This window comes from Chlorocebus sabaeus, chromosome 8 (assembly GCF_047675955.1).
Source record: "Chlorocebus sabaeus isolate Y175 chromosome 8, mChlSab1.0.hap1, whole genome shotgun sequence".
Classification (NCBI taxonomy): Eukaryota; Metazoa; Chordata; class Mammalia; order Primates; family Cercopithecidae; genus Chlorocebus; species Chlorocebus sabaeus.
The window spans coordinates 65,615,744-65,641,975 of record NC_132911.1 but is presented as its reverse complement, the minus strand read 5'-3'; the positions used below and the strand labels follow the sequence as shown (position 1 = coordinate 65,641,975).

General features: G+C 40.6%; 1 protein-coding gene across 1 annotated transcript in view; it reads right to left on the bottom strand.

Annotated features, from left to right (window-relative positions):
• Positions 1-26,232, bottom strand: part of CLVS1 (clavesin 1) — a 215,624-nt gene that overhangs the window by 10,065 nt on the left and 179,327 nt on the right. The window contains exon 5 of the mRNA XM_008000741.3: positions 22,283-22,518. Within this exon, the coding sequence (XP_007998932.1) occupies positions 22,283-22,518 (236 nt within the window). The remainder of the gene's footprint in view (positions 1-22,282; positions 22,519-26,232) is intronic.

Here is a 26,232-nt window from a genome sequence, read left to right as displayed (position 1 = left end):
TTTAATATTAGTTTCCCTCTTCTGTGAGGTTACAGCATCCAGGGAAATTGCTATTGCAACATGTAGTGCAATATAAAGAAAGTTCAAATTTAATCTCTCAATAAATTATGCATTTCTTATTAAAAAATCTTCAGGAAATAATATAAACCACTTGAAAAAAATAAGCTTTTTTTGAAGATGTTATAGCAAAATTAACATTAACTTTATGACTGCAGATGATCGTGGCTGCTCATGATAAGGGCCCTCTGAGAGGCAGATAAACTGAGAGCACTGGGCTATGGTTTGGGCACCTCTTCTTGTCACTCATGTCACTAACTTGCTGTGCCACTATGAAGCAGCTCACCCAGCTACTCTGACCCCACGTAAAACAATGATCTTCAACAAGATCACATTTGTAGCCACAAGTTTCTGTGAATACTACCAGACTGGACTACAATCACCAATTGTTCTTGAAAATAATTAGATTTTATTTTTCAAAATTCTGCAATTCACACTTTATGTTAATTTGTTCAAATAGTCTAAGTACTTCTCTACCTCAACATTTGCTTTAACTTCCTTCTAGAAAAGCCTAGAAAGTCTAAAAATTACAGAAGTTTGGCCTTTCCTAAAGTTAGGATGTGCCCAATACATTTAGGTTTCATGAGTCAAAATGATTTCCTTTTTTTTTTTTTTTTTTTTCTTTGAGATGGAGTCTGGCTCTGTCACCCAGGCTGGAGTGCAGTGGTGCGATCTTGGCTCACTGCAACCTCTGCCTTCCAGGTTCAAGCGATTCTCCTGTCTCAGCCTCAAGGAGAGTAGCTGGGATTACAGGCACCCACCACCATGCCTGGCTAGTTTTGTATTTTTAGTAGAGACGGAGTTTCACCATGTTGGCCAGGCTCGTCCTGAACTCCCGACCTCAAGTGATCTGCCCACCTCAGCCTCCCAAAGTGCTACGATTACAGGCATGAGCCACCGCGCCCAGCTGATTTACCTACTTTATTTATTTATTTATTTTTTGAGACAGAGTCTTGCTGTGTCACCCAGGCTGGAGTGCAGTGGCATGATCTCGGCTCACTGCAATCTCCACCACCCAAGTTCAAGCAGTTCTCCTGCCTCAGCTTCCCGAGTAGCTGGGACTACAGGCATGCGCCACCATGCCCAGCTAATTTTTCGTATTTTTAGTAGAGATGGGGTTTCACTACATTGGCCAGGATGGTCTCAATCTCTTGACCTGGTGATCCACCTGCCTCGGCCTCCCAAAGTGCTGAGATTACAGGTGTGAGCTACAGAGCCAGGCCCGATTTACCTTTTATAAATGTTTTTTTACTTCCATAATTTTTTTTTTGCCAGAGTTTTGCTCTTGTTGCCCAGGCTGAAGTGCAATGGCACAATCTTGGCTCACTGCAACCCCCGCCTCTGAGGTTCAAAGCATCAAAGCATTCTCCTGCCTCAGCCACCTGAGTAGCTGGGACCACAGGAGCACATCACCACATCCAGCTAATTTTTTATTTTTAGTAGAGACGGGTTTCACCATGTTAGCCAGGCTAGTCTTGAACTCCCGATCTCAAGTTATCCGGCCACCTTGGCCTCCCAAAGTGCTGGGATTACAGGTGTGAGCCACTGTGCCCAGCCTGACTTCCGTAAATTTCTAAATGTTAAATTGAGAGCTGCCAGGTGCTACTTAATGGCTATTTGCTTATGTCCTTGTTAAAAATGTTTTAGTTTCTTTAAAGTATTGTATTGCTACAGGTGGTCTGCCCTCAGGTTGCAATTTCCTGCTGCAGAGAGTAGCTCCCACTAAGCTCTTTTAAGTCTGAACTGTAATGACCAAGGGTATTCCAGAGGTGCACCACAATTCTAAGCAGCACTCAGTAACTCTTGTTTGACACACCTGAAATCAGTTTAATACCATTTTGGAAAAGAAGATTTCAATATATACTTTATTTGAATATTTTAAGAAATATCTACAGGAGTGTTCATATCTCCACAGCAGTTCTTCATCATCATCATCAACCACCACAACCATTTGTTGAACACTTACTACATGCCAGGTTCTGCACTAAGTATTTAGTCTGCATTATCTTTGTTTAATCTTCACAGTAATCTTCATCTATCACGGTTGCAGTGTAAAAAATAAAAACAAATACAATAAATAAATAAATATTCACAATAATCTGAGCTGGGTATTGTTAATTCCATTTTGCAGATCAGGAAACTGAGCCTCCAGTAAGGTAACGAATATGTGCAAGTTTCCACAGTAAGTTGTGGAACTAGAACAGGAACCCAGATCTGATTCTACAGTCCCCATTCTTAAGCACTATCTCTTGCGCTTATACTATACAAAAAATACCTACAACTTGGTAAGAAACCAAAGGACATGAACATGTATATTCATATTAGTAAATGTTAATATTGAAGTTCTCATAGAACCATTTTTCTCATTGATGTTAATGAATCCAATAGTTTATATTAATCATCTGTTAATTTATAAAAAGTGTGTTTTAGGCATAGCAAATGAAATAAAAAAAATAGATCATCGCTGAGAAAAAAGAATGCATAGGTTATAGAATCATACTTTATCTCTAATCATCAGCAGGGTATTATTTAATAATACCTCAAGATCCTGTCTTCTAAATGTAGTGCATTCACCCAAATATCTGACAGCATCTATAAAGAACTGCAATCCATCAACACTGAACATAAATGAGACTCGAGAAAGGGAGTGGATTAGACTTAAGTGAGAACAGAGTTCAGATGCCAGAAGACACACCCATCCTGGAACTTGGAGATGGGGAGGAAGGAATGGGAGAAGGGAGCCAGGGAAGGCCACCACAGAGGCTGGCAGCCGCAGCTGGACATTCTGCTTAATTTACCTACAAAAGGGCTTATTGCTTTTTATGAAACTATGCATTCCTGCCATATTAGCTGACTCGTCTCAGTTTTTCTTCTGTAAAATAAGGATAAATGATTGCCATATTCTCCACAGGGCCATGAAAGATAAAAGATACAATAAAGTGCTTGGAGCTCTTTGAAGGATAATTTATTTAAATCAGAAGTGTTTATCATTTTATAACACTTCCTTGGGTATCATATTTCTGAGCATAAACTACTGATACTCTGCCATATCTGATAACAGAGATAGCCATATTTACCCACTTGAAGAAAATCAAGGAAAAGACAAAAGACTGAGAAAACAGATATGGAGCAGTGGATTATTTACATTATAAAGTTACTCTTAATTTTACTGAGCAATTCCCCAAGAAAATTCCATTAAACAGAGTCACCATCATAGCTTGAAGTGTGAGAGCATTCAAGGTCATAACTAGTGTGTGTTGTGCCCAAATCCTTCATAGGAACCCCAGGTATCAGCATGAGATGTATAGAAGCCTTAGAGGTTCAAAATTCAATGTGTAGAGGTTTATTGACTTTTGAGGAGTGGAATGCACTACTACATACATTTTTGGTGTGGGTTCAGGTGTTCTGAGATGGTCAGAAGGAGTGTTAAATCCATGCATTTCAATCATGTGGATATTTCTGGAAGGTTTTTTTCTACTGCCAATCATAAAATAGCAACACAGAAAATGACTACAGGTGCTTGCACCACCTGCTTTGAACAGTCATCTTCCATTAGAATTAGACTGGCACAAAGAGCTGCCAGTCAGTTTCACAGCATCCCTAATTATCACACTCCCTCTGAAATTGGGTGCACATGCTCAGTGCAGTTACTTTGGTAGAACAAAATATGGTGTTCTGAAGCAGATAGAGAAATGCCAGAAGTTGTTAATGGCTGACGAAATGTTGATGACTCACTCCCTCTGCAGGATGAGTTTGAAAAGGATGGCTAGTGTTACTGGTAAAAACAAGTTTCATAGTTACGTTTTTTGAGTCAAATGACAGTTTATTAGTGGATCTTCTTTGGCATTACCAGATTAGCCTAAGCATAAATTTTCTTCTCATATATCTGCATCCTCCCCACTAGGGATGGGATTTGGGGAACAGTGCAGTGCACGAAAATTGTGATGGAGGGATCTGCTTTTCAACTGTCTTAAAGACAAGATGGAATTTGGGCTGGCAGGAATGAGAACATACATCCAAAACAGTAGTTAAAGCAAAAGTAAATCCCCCAAAAAGGTACTCTACAAACTACTGAAGAATGAATGAGTGAATACACAAATAGTGTGAGAACATGATGTTGGAGACAGCATTTTACTTAGAGTAAAAAGAACTGAATTTAAAATATTTTGCCACCTACTAGCTCTATGATCTGAGGTAAGTCATTTAACTGCTCTGTGCCTCAGCCACTTCATCTATAAAATGGGCCTAATAACCTATCTATTCTTATCTAGTTTAAATGTATTTTTAAATCTCTATTTTTTATTTAAATTCTCAAAACTTGAAAGGCTCAGTTTTCAAGAACCCTCAGAACAAGTCCAGGGAGCATCCGTATTGCAATCTGACATGTGGGAAACGACTACACTCTAGGGCCGTGGCACTCAAACTGTGGTCCCTGGGCCCTCAGCACGGGCAGAGCCTGGGAGCTGGTTAGAAATGCAGATTCTTAGAACCAGCCTAGACCTACTAAATCAGAATCTGCATTTTAACAAGATCTCGCTGCTTTGTATGCTCATTAAAAGTTTCTAGCAACTACAAACTTTGCTCTAGAGCTAGCAACAGCTCACACACAGGTAGGAAACACCCCAAGTGAATTGGAATAGTATCTTAATCAAATCAACAAATATTTCTCAATTCCTTATTAGCGCCAGGCATTAGTTTAGGTGCTGGGTCACAGGACTGCACTAATTCAGATAAGCCTCAGCATACACAGTTGGTGGGGGCTGATAGAGACAACGAACACATAGGCAAACAGGAAATTTTGGAAAGGGTAAGTGCAAATGAATGAGGGTGGCAGGGAAAAGGGTCATGATACTTTAGTGAAGATGCACCTCCAGCAAGAAGAGTCACTAGCAATATGATGCACCTGTAGCGGGACCAGTTATTCCTTCTCATTCTTTCACCTGGAGCAAGAATTCAACGTTTCCTTTCTACTATTGCTCCACAGTGACCTCCTCAACTCCTCCATTTTCAACACTACAATTCCTTATTCAAGCACAAAGATGTATTCTATCTACAGTTTAAGGTACACAAAGGATTATTGGGATTCAGTTTGAATCATTGTTTTACGCTGGTTCAAATTAAAAGTTAATTTCAAAATAACGTAAAAGTTAGATTTTACAGTAATACATCCAGGTCAGTAGTCTGAACTATGATTTTAATCAAACACCAAAGACTAACCAAATGAGTTCTTGTGAGAATAGTTCTACCAGCATTGTCCCTTTTTGCTCATTAATTCCTTCATTTATTCTTCATTCATAGAATATGTACTGGACATTTATTTTTGGCCTGCCTCTGAGCAAGGCATGAGAAAAAAAACTAAGCAAAAAGCAAACATGCTACCTGTCCCATTGAGGTACCTCTTTCCGAAGCTGAGCTTCCTGTCTGTGTTCTTGTTCCCATTCCCGCTGACCCCATTGGAGCCATTGCTCCCCCATTTGTTTTATTTTTTATACACCAAATTGCAGAGCTAGGACTTAGGGGGATAGACTGCTGCATATTTTCTGTTAGCTCATGTTAGTCAGTAACTGGTAATGTGTCTACCTCCTTACTCAGCCTTCACAGGTCAACAACACCTATGTCCCCTTATGTGTGAAGCCTGTCCTAGCTTCCTTTCCTTTCTTCTAAACGGAGAATGCATGATCAGGCACTTCAGTCTTTCTCTTGGGCATACACTGAGCTCCGTTAATCAAATCCCAGCTCTGGATGACTCCAACAATATTCCTCTCCCATGTCAGCTACAGAGCAGCTGAGAAATACAGATCACACTACCCAAGAATACAGAGGTCACTGTAAACTCATTATTACCCCTCCTACCAACCCTTAAAACAGCATTCCCATTCGATGTTTCCCTCAACGCAATTTCAAGCCCATGCACATCTGTATCATTTCACCTAAAAACTCTTCTGTACCCTAGTCTAATCTCACTCTTAAGACTTGCCCTGCTTCACTGGGAAAATAGAACCCGCGAGAACTTCTCAGCTTTGGGGTATCACAGGCACAGGTGCCTGATTACTATAAAGAGAACTTCTTGCTCTTAGAAAAGCAACAACTTCCTCCACTCAGGCTCGGGGTCCTAACCCATCTCACCTGCTTGGTGTTACCAATTGTTCCCTCTCCTACACCTTCCAATTCTCCCTCTTTACTGGATCTTTGCTATTAACATTGAAAACTTCCCATTTTCAATAAAAGAAGAAGATGAAGAGGAAGACAAAGTCAGAAAACAGAAGAAAATAGAAAAACAACAAAAAAGTCTTCTGGATCCTCACATGCCTCTGCAGATACAAATATCTTCCCCATCTTCACAGCCAAACCTCACAAAATAAATGCTTATAGTCTCTCTCCCTCTGCTTACCTCCTACCTACTTCTGAGCCCGCTGCATCTTCATAACCACCCATGTGACTCCACCACAGCTCTTGTGAAGACTTCCTATGTCTTTCAAGTCATTATGTCCAATGGATACCTTTAAATCTTCACCTTACTTGGCTTTTCAGAAGCAGTAAATAGGGTGGATTACTCCACTCTTCCTGAAATCTTCACTCTATTTCTTTGGCTTCTGCAACACCACATCTAGTTTACCTCCTACCACTCTCTATGTTCCTTGGTGTCTTGTGCTGTATGACATTCAAATACTGAACTTCCTCTCAGCTCAAACCTAGGCACTCATTCATCTTTTCTTTCTACAAGCTCTCTCTGAGAGTTCTCCTCCATTCCCATGGCTTGCATTTGCTTCTTTACGCCTTTGAGTTCCTGATTTATATGCCCATTCCAGAAGTTTCTCCTGAGCTTTAGAACCAGGTATCCAACAGCCTACATGACTACTCTAGCCAGATACCACACAAGCCCTCTCATTAATCATGCCCAACACTGAATTCACAATCATCTCCCCATTCGGCACCTCTTCCAGAATTCCTTATCTTGGGAAAAGGGACTGCTTTCCATCCAGCAGCATCGCATCTTTTACATATGCAAAAGACCTCTGGTCATTCCTGAAGCATCTTACCTTCATCCCAATATCCACTTGATCATCAGGCGTTGTTTATTCTATTCACTAAATATTTTTGAGTCCATCTTCTTCTCTGCACCTCCACGCTCAGTACTCCGTTCCAAGCTACAATGATCTCCTACATGCACCATTACAGTAGCCTCATACAGCCTTCTTTTACTATTCTTTCCACCTCCAATTTGTTCTTCTTACAACAGAGTGAAAATTTTAATAAACATATCTATTCATCGCACTTATGGGCAAAAAAACTGTCCATTCCTTGTAGGACAAAGTCCAATATTGGTATCTGCCCTATGAAGCTCTGCACGGTGGGCCCCTGTGCATTGCCCCAGTCATTTTCCCCCTTGCTTTCTGCTCTCCAACATTTCTGGTCTTTTTTTTTTTTTTTTAATTCCATGAATTTCAGATGTCATCAATTGTAGGACATGTCCTAATTTCGGGGATTTTTAATGTGATGGAAAATGCATCTTATAATTAATTGGTAAAACACAGTAGTTCCTGACACTGGCTCTTCCAAATGCAGAGTGTTTGCTCCCAATCCCACTCCCACACCTCCCTTTTTGCTTGGTGTACTTTTCTCATATTCCAGTTTTCAGCATATGTGTGACTTCCTCAGGAAAGTGCTTCCAGAATCCCACCCAAGACTAGGTTAAGATCCTGCTTACACACCTGTACCCTCATGGTACACTCTAACTTTTCAAAGCATTTATGGTGACCGTGAAACAGCTGTTTGTACAGGTAATGTGTTTAAAGTCTGTCCCCCTTTATAGACCACAGACTCAGAGACACTGCAGGGGCAGTGTCTGCCGGGTTAACCACTCTATCTTCAGCGGATAACACCTGCACTGACTTCCTTTAATCCTCACAGCACAATAATAAGGTAGATCTATTATTATCTCCTTTGTAGAGAGAAAAAGTAGGTCACAGAGAGGTAGCTACTCAGGTCACACAGCTATTAATTTGAACGCATAAAATCTGATTACAGATTCTGTTATCTTAACTGCCCTCTATCCTACTTGTGTATAATGTATACTCAATGATTATTGAATGAATGAATAAAATTTTCAAAAAGTATTTTAAATGTTAATTGTCAATGGAAATGCAAAAACTGGGAGAAATAATGAGACTAAGGAGTTGGTTATTGATAGCCTTAGAGACAATTTCAAACTCTAATGAAACATTGATTACAAAGACCATGTCTTATTCCTTTATGGATGGTTGACGATATCTTCCTCATCACTCTACAAAATAGAGTGTTCCTCACAGCATTTACTGTTACATGATTTTTCCTTTCTTTCTTCTCTCTTTCCTTTATTGTTTCCTCCCTCTCTCTTTTTTTATTTCCCTCCTTCTCCTCCCCTCATGTCTTTTCTACCTTCTCTCCTTCCCTCCCCTCTCCAGAAACTACGTCATCAGCACCTATTATACACTAGGGAATAAGTGAGGCACAGTGGTAAATAAAACAGCACCATCCCCACCCTTGGAAAACATACGATCTACAGAAAGGAGATTTAGTACACAGGTAAACAAATAAATACATAATTATAGAATCGTGGTCCCTATTAAGACAGAAACAGAATTCAGTGATAGAGACTAGCTGATGGGAAGAGAGGGGCATGGGGAAGGGGACAAAAGCCCTTGAGAGGAGTGGAGGTATAAACTGCACCCAATGAATGAGGAGCCGGCATGAGCAAGGGGAAGAGCATGCTGGAGTAGTGCTGTCCTGGAGCGAGTACAAGCCCTGGGATGTGGAAGGAGTGGATGGAAACCAGAGTGACGGGGGCTGTGTGTGCCCAGGAGGGGCTCATGGGAGGCCAGGGGAAGGCTTTGGAGGGAGTTAGATGGAGGAAAAGCATCATTATGACTTCAAAAATTACACTCAAGACCACAGGGATAACAATTTAGATTTGAGGGCTGGAGAAAAAGGAGCAACACGAATAAAGACCCAACAAAAATGTAATTGTCCTCCAAGCCAGGGGGCAGGCTCAGACTGGGAGGGGACTGACAAGTAGGGAATGAGGGCTCCTGTAACTGTAAAGCCCCCTTGGCAGACCAGGAGGAAGGGAGGCGGGGGTGCTGTGTTGCTAATTCCTCCCTCTTCTTGGTTTTGCTTTCTGTGGCCTGCTCCCACGGTGCCTGACCATGCTCTGGGTGCAGGGCTCCAAGGGTACAAAAGCCTTGTATTGACCCTATGCAAATACTAAGGCAAAGAAGAGGGAAAGAGGCAGTGTAAGTCGGACTTTCAACCAGGAACTCAAGGCCCCTCCTTTCAAGTCACCATGCGTAATCATTGTCTGCTTCTCTGCTAGGGAGTTAGGATTTTTCATTTTTAGTGAGAAAACTTTTATTTGGAAAGAAATCAAAACCATGACAAAATGGCAAGCCCTCTACACAACGCTGGGAAGGAAAGAAAGGTAATAGCCATCATGCTGTTTTTCTGTGGCGCTCTGCAGTTGACCCTCTCACTCTGCTGCCTTCTGACCCTAACAGCAAGCCCGGAGATCTTGCACATGTTACATCCACTCTGTAGTCAAGGAAGCTGAGACTCAGCAAGGTTACATGACCTGCCCAAGGTATCATAAATAAAATAACCAGTGTAAGAAAATGACCAGACAGGAAAATGAAGACACATAGAGAGGAAAAGACCAGTGTAATCATGGCCTCAAAGTCACAAGGCTGAAACAAGCCTGCGAGATCAGGATGCTGGGCTGTGTACGTGCAGCCCTGGGGGCCTATCAGGAACAACCGCAGAGCACAGTGAGGGTGCTTGCTGGTGCTGATCACCATGACGACAGGAACCCTGAGAGATGTGTTCTAAGTGCAGCTGTGAAGGAGTTTCCAATGAAGTGCTTGAAGCTCCACAATGCTCATTTATGGGTTTGACATAAAACTCTAATACCACCATTTGAACATCTTAAGCTCAGCTGATATCTACAACAAAGTTTGCCTAAACTAAAAAGAAACTCAACCACAGTATGCAAGCTGCACAGTGTTTTTAAGAAAATATTGCACGGAGATTTCTACCATATATTATGTCAAATATTTGTTTTCATTCATATGATCATTACGGCTCCTAAGAGAGATTCATTGCTGGCTAGATGTTAGGCACAAACGGCATCAGCTTAATTGGAATTGGGCAGAATGTTTGTTTACCAACAGCAATATGTCACAAGAAATAAATATTCCTTGTCATTCTTGCCTCGGCTATATCTCCCTTTCCAAGTAACCACATCTGAGCGTGGTGCTTCAGCAAACAGGCATGTTTTTCAGAACATAACACAGTGAGCAATCAAACAGTTCGTTTTTGAAATTACACCAGGAAGTTCACTCACGTCCATTCATTTCCCTCTATTTCAACTCTATTTCTTTTGCTAGTCAGTAGCTTACAACTCTTTATCTAATAATTTTTCATGTCATTCTTTAAGAAGAGAAAATATGCCCCTGTACACAACATTTTAACTATTCCCATTCATTCTCTTATTGACTAAATTCATTGTATAGATTTTCTTTCACTCCAATGTTACACAGCTACATAGGATGTGCTTGTAAGGAGATGGTCCTTTCATTTATGCCACAGAAAAGAAAGCTGCATGTAAGCAGGACATCCATCTCGACCAGATGTACAAGTAATAATGAGGCTATGCAGCTTTTTTTCTTCATTCTTTAAGAAATGTTTACAAATTCCTATTGGCATCTGTGAAACACTCCAGTATCCAATAACCAGCATAAAACACTGGGAATTTATGGCTTACCTGAGAAGTATTTGCTTCTAGAAGTGATGACACATCTCAGGCATTAGCTGCTTGAGTAGCAGTGAGACCCCAAAACTAAGTTCAATCACATTTAAGTTGGACATCAGACAAAGACAATTTAAGGGACAGTGGAGACTGTGGATCATTCATTAACAAATGATGCATTATATCGTGTTGTTGAACAGAACAGCCATATGGAACATCTGTTCCCGAGTCATGCAGTAAAATGGACCCCTTGCCCTGGCTGCTCAGAAGACAACGGCCCTCCTGTTCCTACACTGCCACCCTTATTCTTTTCATATGGATGGTATTTCATGATGATGTATTACCTCTGCCAGAAATTAGTAGTTATCCAGCAAATGCACGAATTCACCCTATAAAAAGAGGACTACATTCTCAAAGATCACCAAGGTCACAGCTAATTCTATTGACAGCTGAAAACAGTTAAGCTGATTTTACCACCCAGGCAGGGGCCAAGGGGGGAAAACATGGCCTAAAATTTCCTTCTGGCTAAGAAATTTGAATTTAATCCGGGCATTCTCAGCCTGCCACCCACCCCCAAAATCAGATGGCTCACAGTGTCATTATGACAGCTCACTTCTTCCATGCAGGATCTAGGAGGGGTATTTACAGAACATAAGGATGAAGGTATTTGGCCGTAAGAATCAGAAGTAGGTCTTCTACGGCATATGTCGTGCCAATTTAAGAAGTCAGTGCAGAATTAATAACTAAAATGTTATGTTTGTGATCTGCACAAATGGTGTAATATTGTCACTTTTTGCATGGAGGTGCTTTGCTGACACTGTTCTTTTGATTCCATGAAACACAGGAGCCTGGTATCTCAGCCCAGAGAAAATGTTCAGTAAATATATGTTGAGTGGACATGGCCAGGGTAGGCTGGCCATTGCTCTCTCATGGGATTCTGTCCCCATTAGAAGACCTCTGCATGATTCTTCGAGGTCACTCTGCCTCTGCTTTTCCTCAGACTGACTGTTTGGCCTGGGTGGCTGGTGCTGCTGTGCCACAGGCAGAGGGCAGCACCTCGTGTGGTGGAGTTATCAGGCTCCATTCAGCTCACTCGCCAGAAAAGGGAAGCTAAAATGTGCTTTCCTGACCCGGTAGTTTCTGGAATTCCAAGAAGCCGTGGCTTCACTGTCGTCAGACTGTGAGTTTCTCTTTCAGCGCTGAGATATAAATGTTTATTTGGTAAGTCCATGAGCTGAATGAGGCTGAAATAGTAACTACTTTTTTATTTTTTTATTTTTTTATTTTTTTATTCCTTTTACTTATATGGCTGGGATAGCAGACTGAGCCCAGGTTGAACTGCAGATGATTCTGAGAACACCAGGGAGGGGTCTCCAGGAAACAAAGAAGATGAAAATTATCAGTCAAGATTCAGCTTAGTTAGGTTTCCACGAACTTAAATTGCTCCTAACTTTCCATTTTAATCACTGGAGCAGCATTTTCTATACTCTAGTCTCTGAGAGACAAGTGTGCAGTGAGATGCTAATAGTTTCTCTACTCAGAAAGAATCCTAGGACAAGATAGGTTTGGCAATGCAGCTTTTTTCCTTGTAGAACTTTTCAGTACCTTAGCTATGATAATGAGAGAGAGAGAGAGAGAAAAAAAAAAGCACTCTAAAAATATCAGTACCACTGTGAAAAGGACACATCTATGCCCCATATATTTATATTTTTTGAACTAAAATATTAACTATGTAAGGAACATCTGCTACGTGCAAGACACTATGCTTCTGGAAAAGCAAGCAGCACAGAAAAATCCCCAGACTCAAAGTTAGGGGCCTTGGGCTTTCATCCCAGCCATTTCACATAAGCAGTAATGAGCAAAGGGTTTGTTTTACATTGTTGTTAATATTCCATAAAACTTTACAGAAATTTCACATTTACCCTCTGTGAGAACAAAATTTAAATTAAACCTAAAATATGTTTGTGTTTATTAAAATTCAATACTTAGGATAATTCTGTGAATTAGCACTGATTACACTGAATTTGTTATTGTTTAACAAATGCAATGTTTTTGGTAGCCAGCATCTTTCACTGCGCACACATACCATGTGGGAGATGGAAGAGGTCCTTAGTGGTGGAAGATGACATCTAAGGACTTCCTGCAGATCTAAACTTTCAAAAGCTCCTAATAATAAGAATAATAATAAAATGTATTTTATATAAACTTTTTATGGAGAATGTTTATCCTGCAAACAGAGGCTTCTGCTGTGGTACAGCCAAGATGAACCCATTCAAGCTCAAAGAGAGGACAGCCTAAAATCCCTACTTTCTCCCCCTGCTGGCCGTAGCAGGAACTACCAGCCATTCCTGTATGGTGGGGACAGTTCCGATATGGTCCATACCTCTTCTTTAGGAAACCACTGTCCCTCCTATAATAATTCTGTTTCATCCAGGATTTGTACCCATGCCCGGCCACCAGAATGAACACACATCTCATTCCTGGAAATCAAATGCACCCTCTCCCTGGTCATGGTGATGGGTTCAGAGGCAGCACAAAGCCTGGCTTTTCAGAGTCCTCCCTTTTATTTTTGCCAAGAAATACCAGGAAAGATGCTCTTTGTTTCCTTGAGATCATCAAGTCCATTGTTAATAGCCGCAGTCAGGACCGGCTAAGAATAAATGAAACAAATGAAAGGACGCGTCTGAGAGCAACTGTGACTCTAAACTGCTGCAAGGGCACCTGTCATCACCTTTCCTTCTGCGTGTTGCATCTAATGAGCACTATCCCCAGAACTCTCTACCTTTGGATCAATCTGCATTTCGATGGCTTCAACTCCAGGGAATGACTCAAGTTTCTTACCCTCAATCAAAATCACAGGACAAAATTTACATGAGGTGTATCACCAGTAATCTTTTAAAAATTACATATATATATGTGTGTGTGTGTGTGTATGTGTGTGTGTGTGTGTGTATCTGTGTGTATAGATAGAGATACATGTATTTGAGGACCTCTCCCAAAGTGGCTCATCCTTCACCAGTAGTTACATCAAGATAGTGTTTCTGTGTGTGCACATGTGCCTTTTAAATAATATCTACAGGCCAGGCACGGTGGCTCACACCTGTAATCCCAGCACTTTAGGAGGCCAAGGCGGGTGGATCACCTGAGATCAGGAGTTCGAGACCAGCTTGGCCAACATGGTGAAATCCCATCTCTACTAAAAATACAAAAAATTAGCTGGGCGTGGTGGCCGGCGCTGTAATCCCAGCTACTCAGGAGGCTGAGGCAGCAGGATCGCCTGAACCCGGGAGATGGAGGTTGCAGTGAGCCGAGATTGTGCCACTGCACTTCAGCCTGGGCAACAAGAGCAAAACTCTGTCTCAAAAAAAAAATAAATAAAATAATAATAATATCTATAGCCATTTTAATTACTTTAACAGCAATAAAGGCAAGAACCAGAAAGTAATGGCTTAATATGGCCTAACAATTAAAGGTCACAAACTCTACATGCTGACTAAAAAAATCATGCAGAAATTTCCTGGCAGAAATTTCTGGACTGTACCCCTGAATAAGCCTGTGTGTAGCAGGATTGTTGGTTTCCAACTCTAAGCCATTCTTTCTTCCTTTCTCTCCAACAAAAGCTCCTTTCATTTAGGCATTGTGATCTCCTGTGACTGGTTGACCTGTGAGAGTCAGAAATCAGCCGCTGCCTGAGAAGTCTCCAGTTGTGCTGGACACAGTAGAGAGAACCTGGTTCTTGTGGCCACTACTGAGCCCCTAGAATAACACTCCTGCAGCCACCTGCCTTAAAAATGTCTCTTGTGAAATAACGCATTTTCCTCATTGTTTAAAGCAGTTCATTTGGGTTTTCTTCTTTCTTGCAGTGAAAATAATCATAACTAATACAAAGCTTATTTACTAATCTTTGTTGGACAGTTTTAATGTTGGGTTACCTATTATCCAAGCCTGAAACATATTCAAGGAGTAAATTAGGAGAAAATGCTCCACACATATACTCCTAGGAACAGAAAACAGCTGATGATGTGGGAGCAAAGAAGTGGACTTCTGAAAAATAAAATAAGAAACAGGAATACAGTCAGGCATAGTGCCTCCTGCCTGTAATCCCAGCACTTTGGGAGGCTGTGGAGGGTGGATCACGAGGGTCAAGAGATCGAGACCATCCTGGCCAACATGGTGAAACCCTGTCTCTACTAAAAATACGAAAAAAAATAGCGGGGCTTGGTGGTGCACGCCTGTAGTCTCAGCTACTTGGGAGGCTGAGGCAGGAGAATCAGTTGAACCTGGGAGTCAGAGGTTGCAGTGAGCCAAGATCTTACCACTGCACTCCAGCCTGGCAACAGAGCGAGACTCTTTCTCAAACAACAACAACAACAAGAAAAAACAGGAATAAAAAGTTAAAAATATAAAACTCAGGGTCATTTAGTACCAGAGCAGAGAATGCCACACACCTCAAAACCCACCATGGCATTATTGTATTAAATAGCAGAACAATATTGAAATAATTCATTTAGGAGGAATTTTCAGCTAAACCAATCATTATTTTGTTTTTTCTACTTAAGGGTTGAGCTACAATATCCAAAGAAAAAAAACAAGAGCTCATTAGAACCACTCATTCACTGAGAGTTCTGGGAGTCTTGGCTTTTACCCTACATGGATACCGGAAAGCATGGGTCGAGAGTGCTTTGGAACACAGTGGCCATCTGTGCCCAAAAGCCACATTACAAAAAGTGATTGGGTCCCAAGGCTAGTGCACAAAGCCCACCTGACTCCAAATGGACATGAAGCATGTTGGGAACTACGGGGGGCCGGTAACGGGGTTACGAAAATAGATGATGTGAACCTACTGGAGATTACAGTGCTGTTCAGAGGGCATACCTATGTCATCTCATTCAGAATAAGGAGGTGTTTTCTAACAACACAACACCACAGGGAACACGCTGCCCAGAAAGCTGCCTGCCTGTCTCTGAACGGTGCAAGCTGAGGCCAGCTGACAGTCTGTGCTGGAGAACAGACCTCTCTATCAGGTGAGAGACTGGAAGAGATGACCTGTAAGGTTTCTTCCAATTCTGTTCCCAATTTGCCCACATCCGTGTGGGTTCTGAGGGGTCAAAAAGACACAATGAATACTGGCTGCTCTGTTCCTCATCAGTGAGTTGCTTGACAGAAGATATATGCCAACAGCAGGGTTGATCCCTCCTCTCCAGTCTCTGCCCATCCTGCCACTGCCTGAAATCTCCAGGCAAACATTCAAGGAAGTCATCACAAAGGGCAGCAGCAGTGGGCAGGACATCCTTGTGGCCATGGTGGGGGGAAATGAAATGTGTGCACACTTGCTAGCTTCTCCTGCTAGCTAGTCTTGAATTTTGGCTCCATATGTACTGAAATGCAATACTCCTCCAAACCCCGGGTGAGCCAGACCTTCCACATGGAGGCTTCTCTGAGAGTCTTCCCGGACAAAATTAGTGATGCTTCCTTAGAACACTGTAGCAGCCTCTTACTCCTCCTTTGCAGTGCCTCTCACATTCTACAATATAGTTATTTGGGGCACATTTTCTCTTTCCTACCAGGATGTAAGACTCTATAAGCAGGATCCATGAGAGCCTTGTTAAAGAAAGGGGCAGGGGGAGGAATTGGCTCTTTCTATCTGGGAGCCAACTAATCGGTTTTGAAGCAATTAGACAAGTGTACCAAGGATGGGTTTTAGAGATAATACTATTCATTCAACATTAATTCATTCTCATATAGACATGCTTTGTTTTACTGTGCTTCACTTTATTGCCCTTTGCAGATATTGTACTTTGTACACTGTGAAGGCTTGTGGTAATGCTGCATTCAGCAAGTCTATTGCCACCATTTTTCCAACAGCATGCACTCACTTTGTGTCTCTGTATTACATTTTGGTAATTCTCACAATATTTCAAACTTTTTTTTCCTTTCTTTTCTTTTTTTTTTCCAGAGACGGAGTCTCGCTTGTTGCCTAGGCTGGGGTGCAGTCAGTGGCGCGATCTTGACTCATGGCTACAACCTCCACCTCCCAGGTTCAAGCAATTCTACCTCAGCCTCCTGAGTAGCTAGGACTACAGGCACCCACCACAACACCTGGCTAATTTTTTTTTTTTTTTAGTAGAGACGGGGTTTCACCATGTTGCCCAGGATGATTTTGAACTCCTGAGCTCAGACAATTCACCTGCCTCAGTCTCCCAAAGTGGTAGGATTACAGGCTTGAGCCACTGCACCCAGCCCAAACTTTATTATTATTATTATATCTGCTATGGTGATCTGTGATAAATAAAAAAAAAGTCTGTGATGTTACTATTGTAATTGTTTTGGGGGTACCATGAAACGTGCTCATATAAGACAATACACTTAATTGATAAATGGTGTGTGTGTTCCGACTGCTTCACAGATCAAATGTTCTCTCATCTCTTTCCTTCTCCTTGGGCCTCTCTATTCCTTGAGACAAAACAGTATTGCAACTAGGTTAATTAATAACCTTACAACGGCTTCTAAGTGTTTGAGTGAAGGGAAGAGTTGCATGTCTCATTTTAAACCAAAAGCTAGACATGATTAAGCTTGGGGAGGAAGGCACACTGAAAGCTCAGAAAGTCTGAAAGCTAGGCCTCCTGCATGAAACAGTTAACCAAGTTGTGAATGCAAAGGTGCATTAAAAGTGCTACTTCAGTGAACACACAAATGTCAAAACCTTATTGCTGATATGGAGAAAGTTTTAGTAGTCTGAATAGATGATCAAACCAGCCGCAACATTTCCTTAAGCCAAAGCCTAATTCAGAGCAAGATCCTAACTCTTTTCAACTTCATGAAGGTTGAGAGAGGTGAGGAAGCCATAGAAGAAAAATTGGAAGCTAGCAGAGGTTGGTTCATGAGGCTTAAGGAAAGAAATTTTCCCCACAACATAAAAGTGCAAAGTAAAGCAGCAAGTGATGATATAGAAGCTGAAGCAAGCTATCCAGAAGATCTATGAAAGATCATTGATGAAGGTGGCTACACTAAACAACAGATTTTCAATGACAAAACAACCTTCTATTAGAAGAATAGACTTCTTCCATCTAGGACTTCCATGGCTAGAAAGGAGAGTCAAAGCCTGGATTCAAAGTCTCAAAGTCCGGACTGACTCTCTTGTTAGGGGCTAATGCAGCTGGTGACTTTAGGTTGAAACCAATGCTCATTTACCACTCTAAGCATCCTAGGGCCCTTAAGAATTATTAATCTACTCTGCCTGTGCATTATAAATAGAACAATGAAGCTTGAATGACAGTATATCTGTTTATAGCATGGTTTAGAGAGTATTTGAAGTCTACTGATGAGACTTACTGCTCAGAAAAAAAGATCTCTTTCAAAATATTACCACTTATTGACAGTGCTCCTGGTTACCCAAGAGCTCTGGTGGAAATGTACAAGGAGATGAAGGTTGTTTCCATGCCCAACACAACATCCATTCTGCAGTCCATGGATCAAGGAGTAATTTGACTTTCACATCTTATTACTTAAGAAATACATTTCAGTTCAGGAGGCTGAGGCATGAGAATTCTTTGAACGTGGGAGGCAGAGGTCGCACTGAGCTGAGATCATGCCATTGCGCTCCAGCCTGGGTGATAGAGCAACACTCCAGTCTCAATAATAAATAAATAAATACATTTCATCAGACTATAGCTGCCATAGATAGTGATTTGTCTGATGGATCTGGACAAAGTAAACTGAAAACTTCCTGGAAAGGATTCACCATTCTGGATGCCATTCTAGGACATTCAAGATTCACAGGAGGAGGTCAAAATATCCACATTAACAGGACTTTGAAAGAAGTTGAGCCCAACCCTCATGAATGTTACTCCTCCTTTTCCACGGTCAAACATCTATAGAATAGAGCCAGCTTTCCTCTGATTTGGCATTAGTTCTGGCTCTCATCTTCCCAACTAAGTCTCTGCATCAGCCTTCTAGTGGCTTTTAGTCTCTGATGCACAAACCATTTCCTTGCTAATCCCATGATACTTATAAAACCCAGATATTATTATGTCATGTCTCTGCTAAACTATGTATATTGAAGAAATAAAGATGAAAACAAAATGACATAGTGTTTCCCATCACAGGATTATCATTAAAATTAAAGTCTGATCATATCAAGTATTTTTCCAGGGTATGGGGAAGAAGGTTCTCATACATAGCTGGAAGTATCAGTTGGTATCATTTGGAGGGCTTTTAAACAATGTGAACTAAAACTTTAAAGGCACATACCTACCAACTACAGGGTTCTGAATCTACTCGGAGGAACCTTCCTAGGAAAATGAAGGAGGTATACCAAAGACATTTATTAAACCTTATTTAGAAGAGGAAAAACCACAAAAACCCAAATGCAAAACAATGAGGAGATGGCTAAACTGTGGTATATCCATGTTCTAAAATAGATTAAACACATGGCCTATGAGGGGTCTTCACAAAGTTCATGGAAAATGCATATTATAGCAAAATTATTCATGGAGTTCAAAAAATTTTTGTATGAAAATAAACTTGTGCTAACTTGTTATAACATGCCTGAACAGAATCTAGTTTGAAGCACTAAGAAGATAGGACATCAGAGACTTCGGGTTTGACAAGCACCTCTATCAGAGAAACATGAGTTCTGCTAAAATTAAAGCAAGAACAAACATCAAATTTATGGTGAAGGTTGGGTAAAAACATTGTGAAATCACTGATGCTTTACAAAAAGCTAATGGGGACAATATCCCAAAGAAATGAGCAGTTTGCAATAACTCATTTTAGGAAGAGACAAGATGAAGTTGATGGTGAAGCCCTCAGTTGCAGACATCAATTCATGTCAATTTTACATTAATTTGCCAGGAAAAACTTTATCTTGTTCATGCCCTAATTGAAAAGGACCAACCACTAACAGCACAAACAGTAGCCAATACCACAAACAACTCAGCACACAATTCTGATTGCAAAATTAAAGTTGAACAAACTTTCCACTTGAGTGCCAAAACCATTGTGCTCAAATCAGGAACAGACAAGAGCAGAGCTTTCAATGGAAATTTTAAACATGTGGGATCAAGATTCTGAAGCATTTCTTTGAAGAACTGTAATAGGAGATGAAAAACGGTTTTACCAGTGCAATCCTAAAGACAAAGCACAAGCAAAGCAATGGTTACCAAGAGGTGGCAGTGCTCTCATCAAAGTAAAAGTGGGCCAGTCAAGAGCAAAAGTCTTGGCAACAGTTTTTTGGGCTGGTCCAAGCATTTTGGTTGTTGACTTTCTGAAGGGCCAAAGAACAACAATATCTGTTTATCATGAGAGTGTTTTGAGAAAGTTAGCCAAAGCTTTAGCTGAAAAATTCCTGGGAAATCTTTCCCAGAGAGTCCTTCTGCACCATGACAATGTTCCTGCTCATTTCTCTCATCAAACCTGGGCAAGTTTATGAGAATTTCAATAGGAAATTATTAGGCAACTACCTTTCAGTCCTGATTTGGCTCCTTCTGACTTCTTTTTGTTTTCTAATCTTAATAATATTTCAAGGGCATCCATTTTTGTTCATCTAATGTGAAAAAGACCACTTCGACATGGCTAAGTTCCTAGGACCCCCAGTTTTTTAGGGATAAACTAAATGGTTGGTATTGTTACTCACAAAAGTGTCTTGAACTTGATGGAACTTAGGCTAAAAAATAAGGTGTTTGTATATATACTTAATATATATACATACATACATGAACTGATGTCCTTGAGCCATATAAGTTTATATTTTGAATTTTTATCTTTTAATTTTATTTTTCCACAAATATTTTCAAGTCTCTTCATATGTCTAAATATACTGACATGGAAAAGCATTACATAACAATATGCTATGGGCTGAAGTCTCCCTCATCTCCAATTTCATATGTTGAAGTACCTCAGAATATGATTGTATTTGGACATAGGACTTTTAAAGAAGCAATTAAGGCAAAATGAGGTTCTATGGGTTGGCCATAATTCAATATGACTGGTGTCCTTCTAAGAAAAGGAGGTTAGGACAGAGGCAGACACACACAGAAGGAAAACCATGTAAGGACACATGGAGAAGGCAGCCATGTGCAAGCCAAGGAGAGAGGCCTCAGGAGAAACCAGCCTTGCCAACACCTTGATCTTGCCCTTTCAACCTCCAGAACTGTAAAAAAATAAATTTCTGTTGTTTAAACCACCCAGTCTGTAGTACTTTATTACAGCAGCCCTAGAAATCACACAATGTTAGATGTTTTTTATGGATGTGTATAGACGCATGTGATGTAAGGAAAGCAGAATTACAAGGGCCCCGCTCTATAGTGGTTACCGTTTGGGAGGGAATGGAATTGAGACTGAGATTGAAAATAGTGGCTGAAGGGGATTTTGTCTTAAAAGTCAGGTTTTACATTGTATGTTCTCACCAACATGTGAGCTAAGCTATGAGGATGCAAAGGTATGAGAATAATGCAATGGACTTTGGGGACTGAGGGGAAGAGTAGGAGGAGGGTGAGGGATAAAAGACAACATATATGGTGCAGTGTATACTGCTCGGGTGATGGGTGCACGAGGATCTCACAAATCACAATTAAAGAACTCACCCATGTAACTAAATACCACCTGTACCCCAATAACTTATGGAAAAATAAAATAAATTCTTTTAAAAATCAGGTTTTAATTTTTATAATGAGAAAATACTCACTTATCATTTTTTTTTTAAATCTCTCTTTCATGGGACTCCATTGACTATAGTATGCAATGGTCTTCACCACCTGGATCCAACTGTTTTTGGAGTTTTATTTCATGTCCAATCCCATCTCCCACTCTTGCACTCCTTTATACTGCACCAGATTATTCCATCATTCTAATGCCTATATGCCTCAGTCTGTCCCCTCGGCTGGATTGCTATATGCCATTTCCCAAGCCTGGGTTGCTGGTCTCCAGAGCTCAGACTGAATGTCACCTGCTTTATAAATACGCTGCAAAAGTCTTACTTGGAAGATTCCCTGAGGTATACTTCTCTGTTCTTTTGACATCTTATTCTCATTTGTGCTCCCGGTCCCTAATTGGTGCTGCAGCCAAGTAAATGCTCAATAAATGGTTCCAAATAAATGAATGATAGGAACACTTTCTAGCAGTTTGTTTTCCATCTAGCGTATCTCAAAGGTCCAACATTTTATTCTGTGTGTATTAACAAACTCCCTAAAGACCAGGGCTATAATTGTGGCATGAGTGAGGTCCTAGCCTTTAACTATTCCTTTGATACAATTGGGACAACTGTATTTCTGAACCAGCCAAGCCCCATTTGTTTTCAATTTTAGTGAAATCAGCTGAGAATGCATTGCAATTTATTTTATTCAAGTTCTGTGCCCACAAAGGTCTTTAATTAATAATTCACAATAGGTCCAAATAAAAAATTCCATTGACCTCTGACTCGGGGGACTCTGATAACCCAGGCCTTACCTTTTCATCAGCTTGGGTGAGCATTCTCTCTCCAGATTTGAGGATGTATGCTTCACGTGCATTGCATTATAGGATGTGTGAGTATAGTCATTTTCATCGCTGTAGTCAGGACCGAGTAACGTCCGGGCCCAAGTTCCCATATCATAAGGAGGAAGAGTTCCTCCAAACTCAGAGGGCAAAAATTCAGGGTGTATTAGCTGGTGAAGGCTGTTTAAATTGTTTCCATGCAGGAAAATCTGTAAAGAAAAAAAAAGTAATTAGCAATACAAAATCCAAAACATACAACCAAGGATTTCATCTAATACACAATTTAGCAATGACAAATTGGATGCGCTGCTGGTGATCAGGGTGCTTAAAGAGACATTGATTTTGTGACTGCAGCTTAGTCTTCATAAAATATTAATGTATTGCTTAGAAAAGAGGCTGAATTAATAGTCATTAAAAATGAAGTTTATGAACAGATTGAGTGTTACTTGGCCGTGGGCCAAATTTATACATCTAGTCATCTCCTAATTATCCCTGTTGGTAAAAGGAGTGATGGTGCAGACCACCTGAAACCCCAGCTATTGCTGGATCTCCAGACTGCTCTGTTCTCCCATCTGTGTGCTCTCACCCAGTCCTCCAGATCCTTCCCCCGTTCCCCGGCCTAGACAAAGTTGCAGCTTCTTCCTAACTCATCCTGGTTATAGCTGCCTATTCTGCTTCTTTCCAACCACCTTCCAATTAATTCTTCAGTATCTGCTGACTGCTGACTTCTGTTTATTTTATTTTTATTTTTCCCACAGGGGGAAAGTATCTAGAGAAAAAGTTGGTGTTTTCTTACTCCTTTAAAATGCTTCTTAGCTCCTAGGGTCATGTGGGCACAAGGTAGAAGAAAATCGATTCTTATTTAATGGAATCAAAAACCACAGCCTGAGAATTTATTGTGAGATATTTTTGCAGCAATTTCCATTTTTGTCTGGACTGGGGACTAAAGTCCAAACAAGTTTGCATCTTCTGAACATACAATAGATAGTGATAAAAATTGTGGATTCCTCAACCAGGAGAGAATCCACATCTCCAAGTTACAATTATTTCCAGATAAATCCACAAAGTGAATGAGCCATGAATAGATAATTAGCATTGACTGCAATTTAGGAGTTGACTCTGAAAGGTGACTTAAAGTGCATCCATGCACTGATGTCAGTTCCCACACTTCTTCATGTAGCAGGCATGAAGGCATTATGTGTAACACATAAGGTACACCCAAGTATAGGATCATCAAGTACACACACATGCATGCACATACACATACAGCATAACCATGATGAAATATAAATGTGGGTCAGGCACAGTGGCTCATGCCTGTAATCCCAGCACTTTGAGAGGCTGAGGCGGGCAGATCACCTGAGGTCAAGAGTTCGAGACCAGCCTGGACAACATGGTGAAACCCCGTCTCTACAAAAAATACAAATTTAGCTGGGCATGGTGGCGCACGCCTGTAATCCCAGCTACTAGGGAGGCTGGGGAAGGAAAATTGCTTGAACCCAGGAGGTGGAGGTTGCAGTGAGCTGAGATCACGCCACTGCACTCTAGCCTGGGCAACAGAACAAGACTTCATCTTGGGAAAAAAAAAAAATATATATATATATATATATATATGTGTGTGTGTGTGTGTGTGTGTGTGTGAGTGAGTGATTTTTAAAATACTTAAACAGAGGATGTCAATAATAAACACTTGCTACCTTGTTCTATTGTATTGATTTTAACTTATGATGTAATGACATCATTTAAAGATGAAGGGGACAAGAAGTGCTAATTCTTCAGAAGACTACTGGAGCACTTCAGAAAGCATATCAAAACATTAAAATTGCTGATATTGCATTAAATATGACCGAATATTAATAAGAATTATTTCTTTTGAAGAAAGTCACTTTTCTGGCTTTTATAAAACTTTTCAGAGGGTGCTATATATGAAACGTGCTGGAGCAAAGTATCAGCTCTGGTGTTTAGAGAAAACATTTGCACCCCTCCACCCAACATGTCCAGTTTTTGGAAGACAAAGAGTGCTATTAAAAGTGACCCTCCCTTCTTGGGGTCTTCTGGAATGCAGGAACGCAGAAGTAGGAGGCTGGACCCTCTACCTGTTAAAATCTATCCTGTGCCCAAAGCTTCAAAAATGCCCTCCTATGGCATGGCAGCAAGTGTCCACCGTGGGAGGAATTCTCTCTGGTTCCAACCTGAAGAGAAGAATAGTTGCTGGAAAGCCCAAAGCCATGTTGAGAACAGTCCTAGAACACTTCTCTGTTCTTAGCACTGTTCTGAGCCCCAGATGGGTTTTAAAACTTTTCTGCCTCCTTATTCCAGTAAGTTCTAATTCCTGGTTTCAAACTTGTTTAAGAACAGGGAAATTACCCCTGCCCTACGCCACTGCAATGCTCTCTAAGAACCTGGAAGCATCTGAGGTCCAGGAGTTAGAAACCCAGTAAAGTGTGGGAGATGGCGGGGAATCCCTCACATTATCAGTCACTCCTGAATACTCAGAGTTCTTCCCCAGTGTCAGGTACCTTGTGTGTCAGAAGGTGCTGTAGGATTACCCTAGTCAGGTTCCCATGAGGAATGGTGTTCCTGACCCAGGAGGTAGCTGAAATCGGAAAGTCTCAAAGATAAGACTGTAGCATTATTCGTAATAGCCAAGATATGGGTACAACCTAAGTGTCCATTAACAGATGAATGGAATATATACCCAGTGGAATACTATGCAGCCCTAAAGAAGAATGAAATCTTGTCATTTTCAACAACGTGGATGAACCTAAAGCACATTATGTTAACAAAAATATGCCAGACATAGAAAAACAAATACTGCATGATCACACTTATGTGTAGAATCTAAATGAGTTGAAATCATAGAAGTATAGACTAGAAGGGTGGTTGCCAGGAGCTGAGAGTAGGGGGAAATGGAGAGATGTTGGACAAAGAGGACAAAGTTTCAGTTATATAGGATGAGAATAGATTCTAGAGACCTAATGTACAGTATGGAAACTGTAATCGTAATAATATTATATTGTTTATTTGAAATTGGCTGAGAGAGTAGATCTTAAGTGTTCTCACCACACACACACACACACACACACACACAAATCATAACTATAGGAGGTGATAGATGTGTTAATAGCTTGATTGTGGTAATCATTTCACAATACATAGGTATATAAAAACATCACATTGAACACCTTAAATATATCCAATTTTTAGTTTTCAATTATACCCAATAACATTGGGGAAAAAAGAAAAGAGAGCTAAATCATAAAGATAAATAAAAGTCACCAAGTCTCATGAGGTACCAACTCTATCACGATACATGTTTTCATGAGCTGTCCCATTAGATTTCCCCAACAACTCTGTGATGTGGGTGTTAGTTTCCCCAATTTATAAATGAGAAAATTGAGATTCAGAGTGATTAAGGAATGTTCAATTACTCTGCTCATCAAAATGCCATGAAAAAGCCCAACTCTGATTGATGGAAAAAGCTGGCTTCCCAAGTGTTATCAACTGATATAATTAAGACTGTAAAAGCCTTCCTCATAAGAGCATTGTTATTTCCAAAGAAGAATGCTTTTCCAACTTTACAGGTGATGGAGTTAGCAGTTATCACCCAAAGTCATGGAAGGGAAGAAAAATTGTAATCATTCTTCATAACACTAATACGTTTGCAGAACAAAATGCTAGCTACTAAAATATTTTATGAATAGGAAAGCTGCTAGACCCATAATTCTTAGCTCCCATAAGAATTTACAGTAAAACGGGCATCTGATATTTGCATGCCTTCAAAGTTTCTTTTGGTTTGTCACTGGGACTCCGAAAATAGCCCAGTTCTACTGAATTATTAATTAAACCCAGACCATTTGCAAACTCCAGCTGAGGTTCAAATGCTTAGGGGCTGTAGAAAAACCACAGTGAAAGACAGAGAG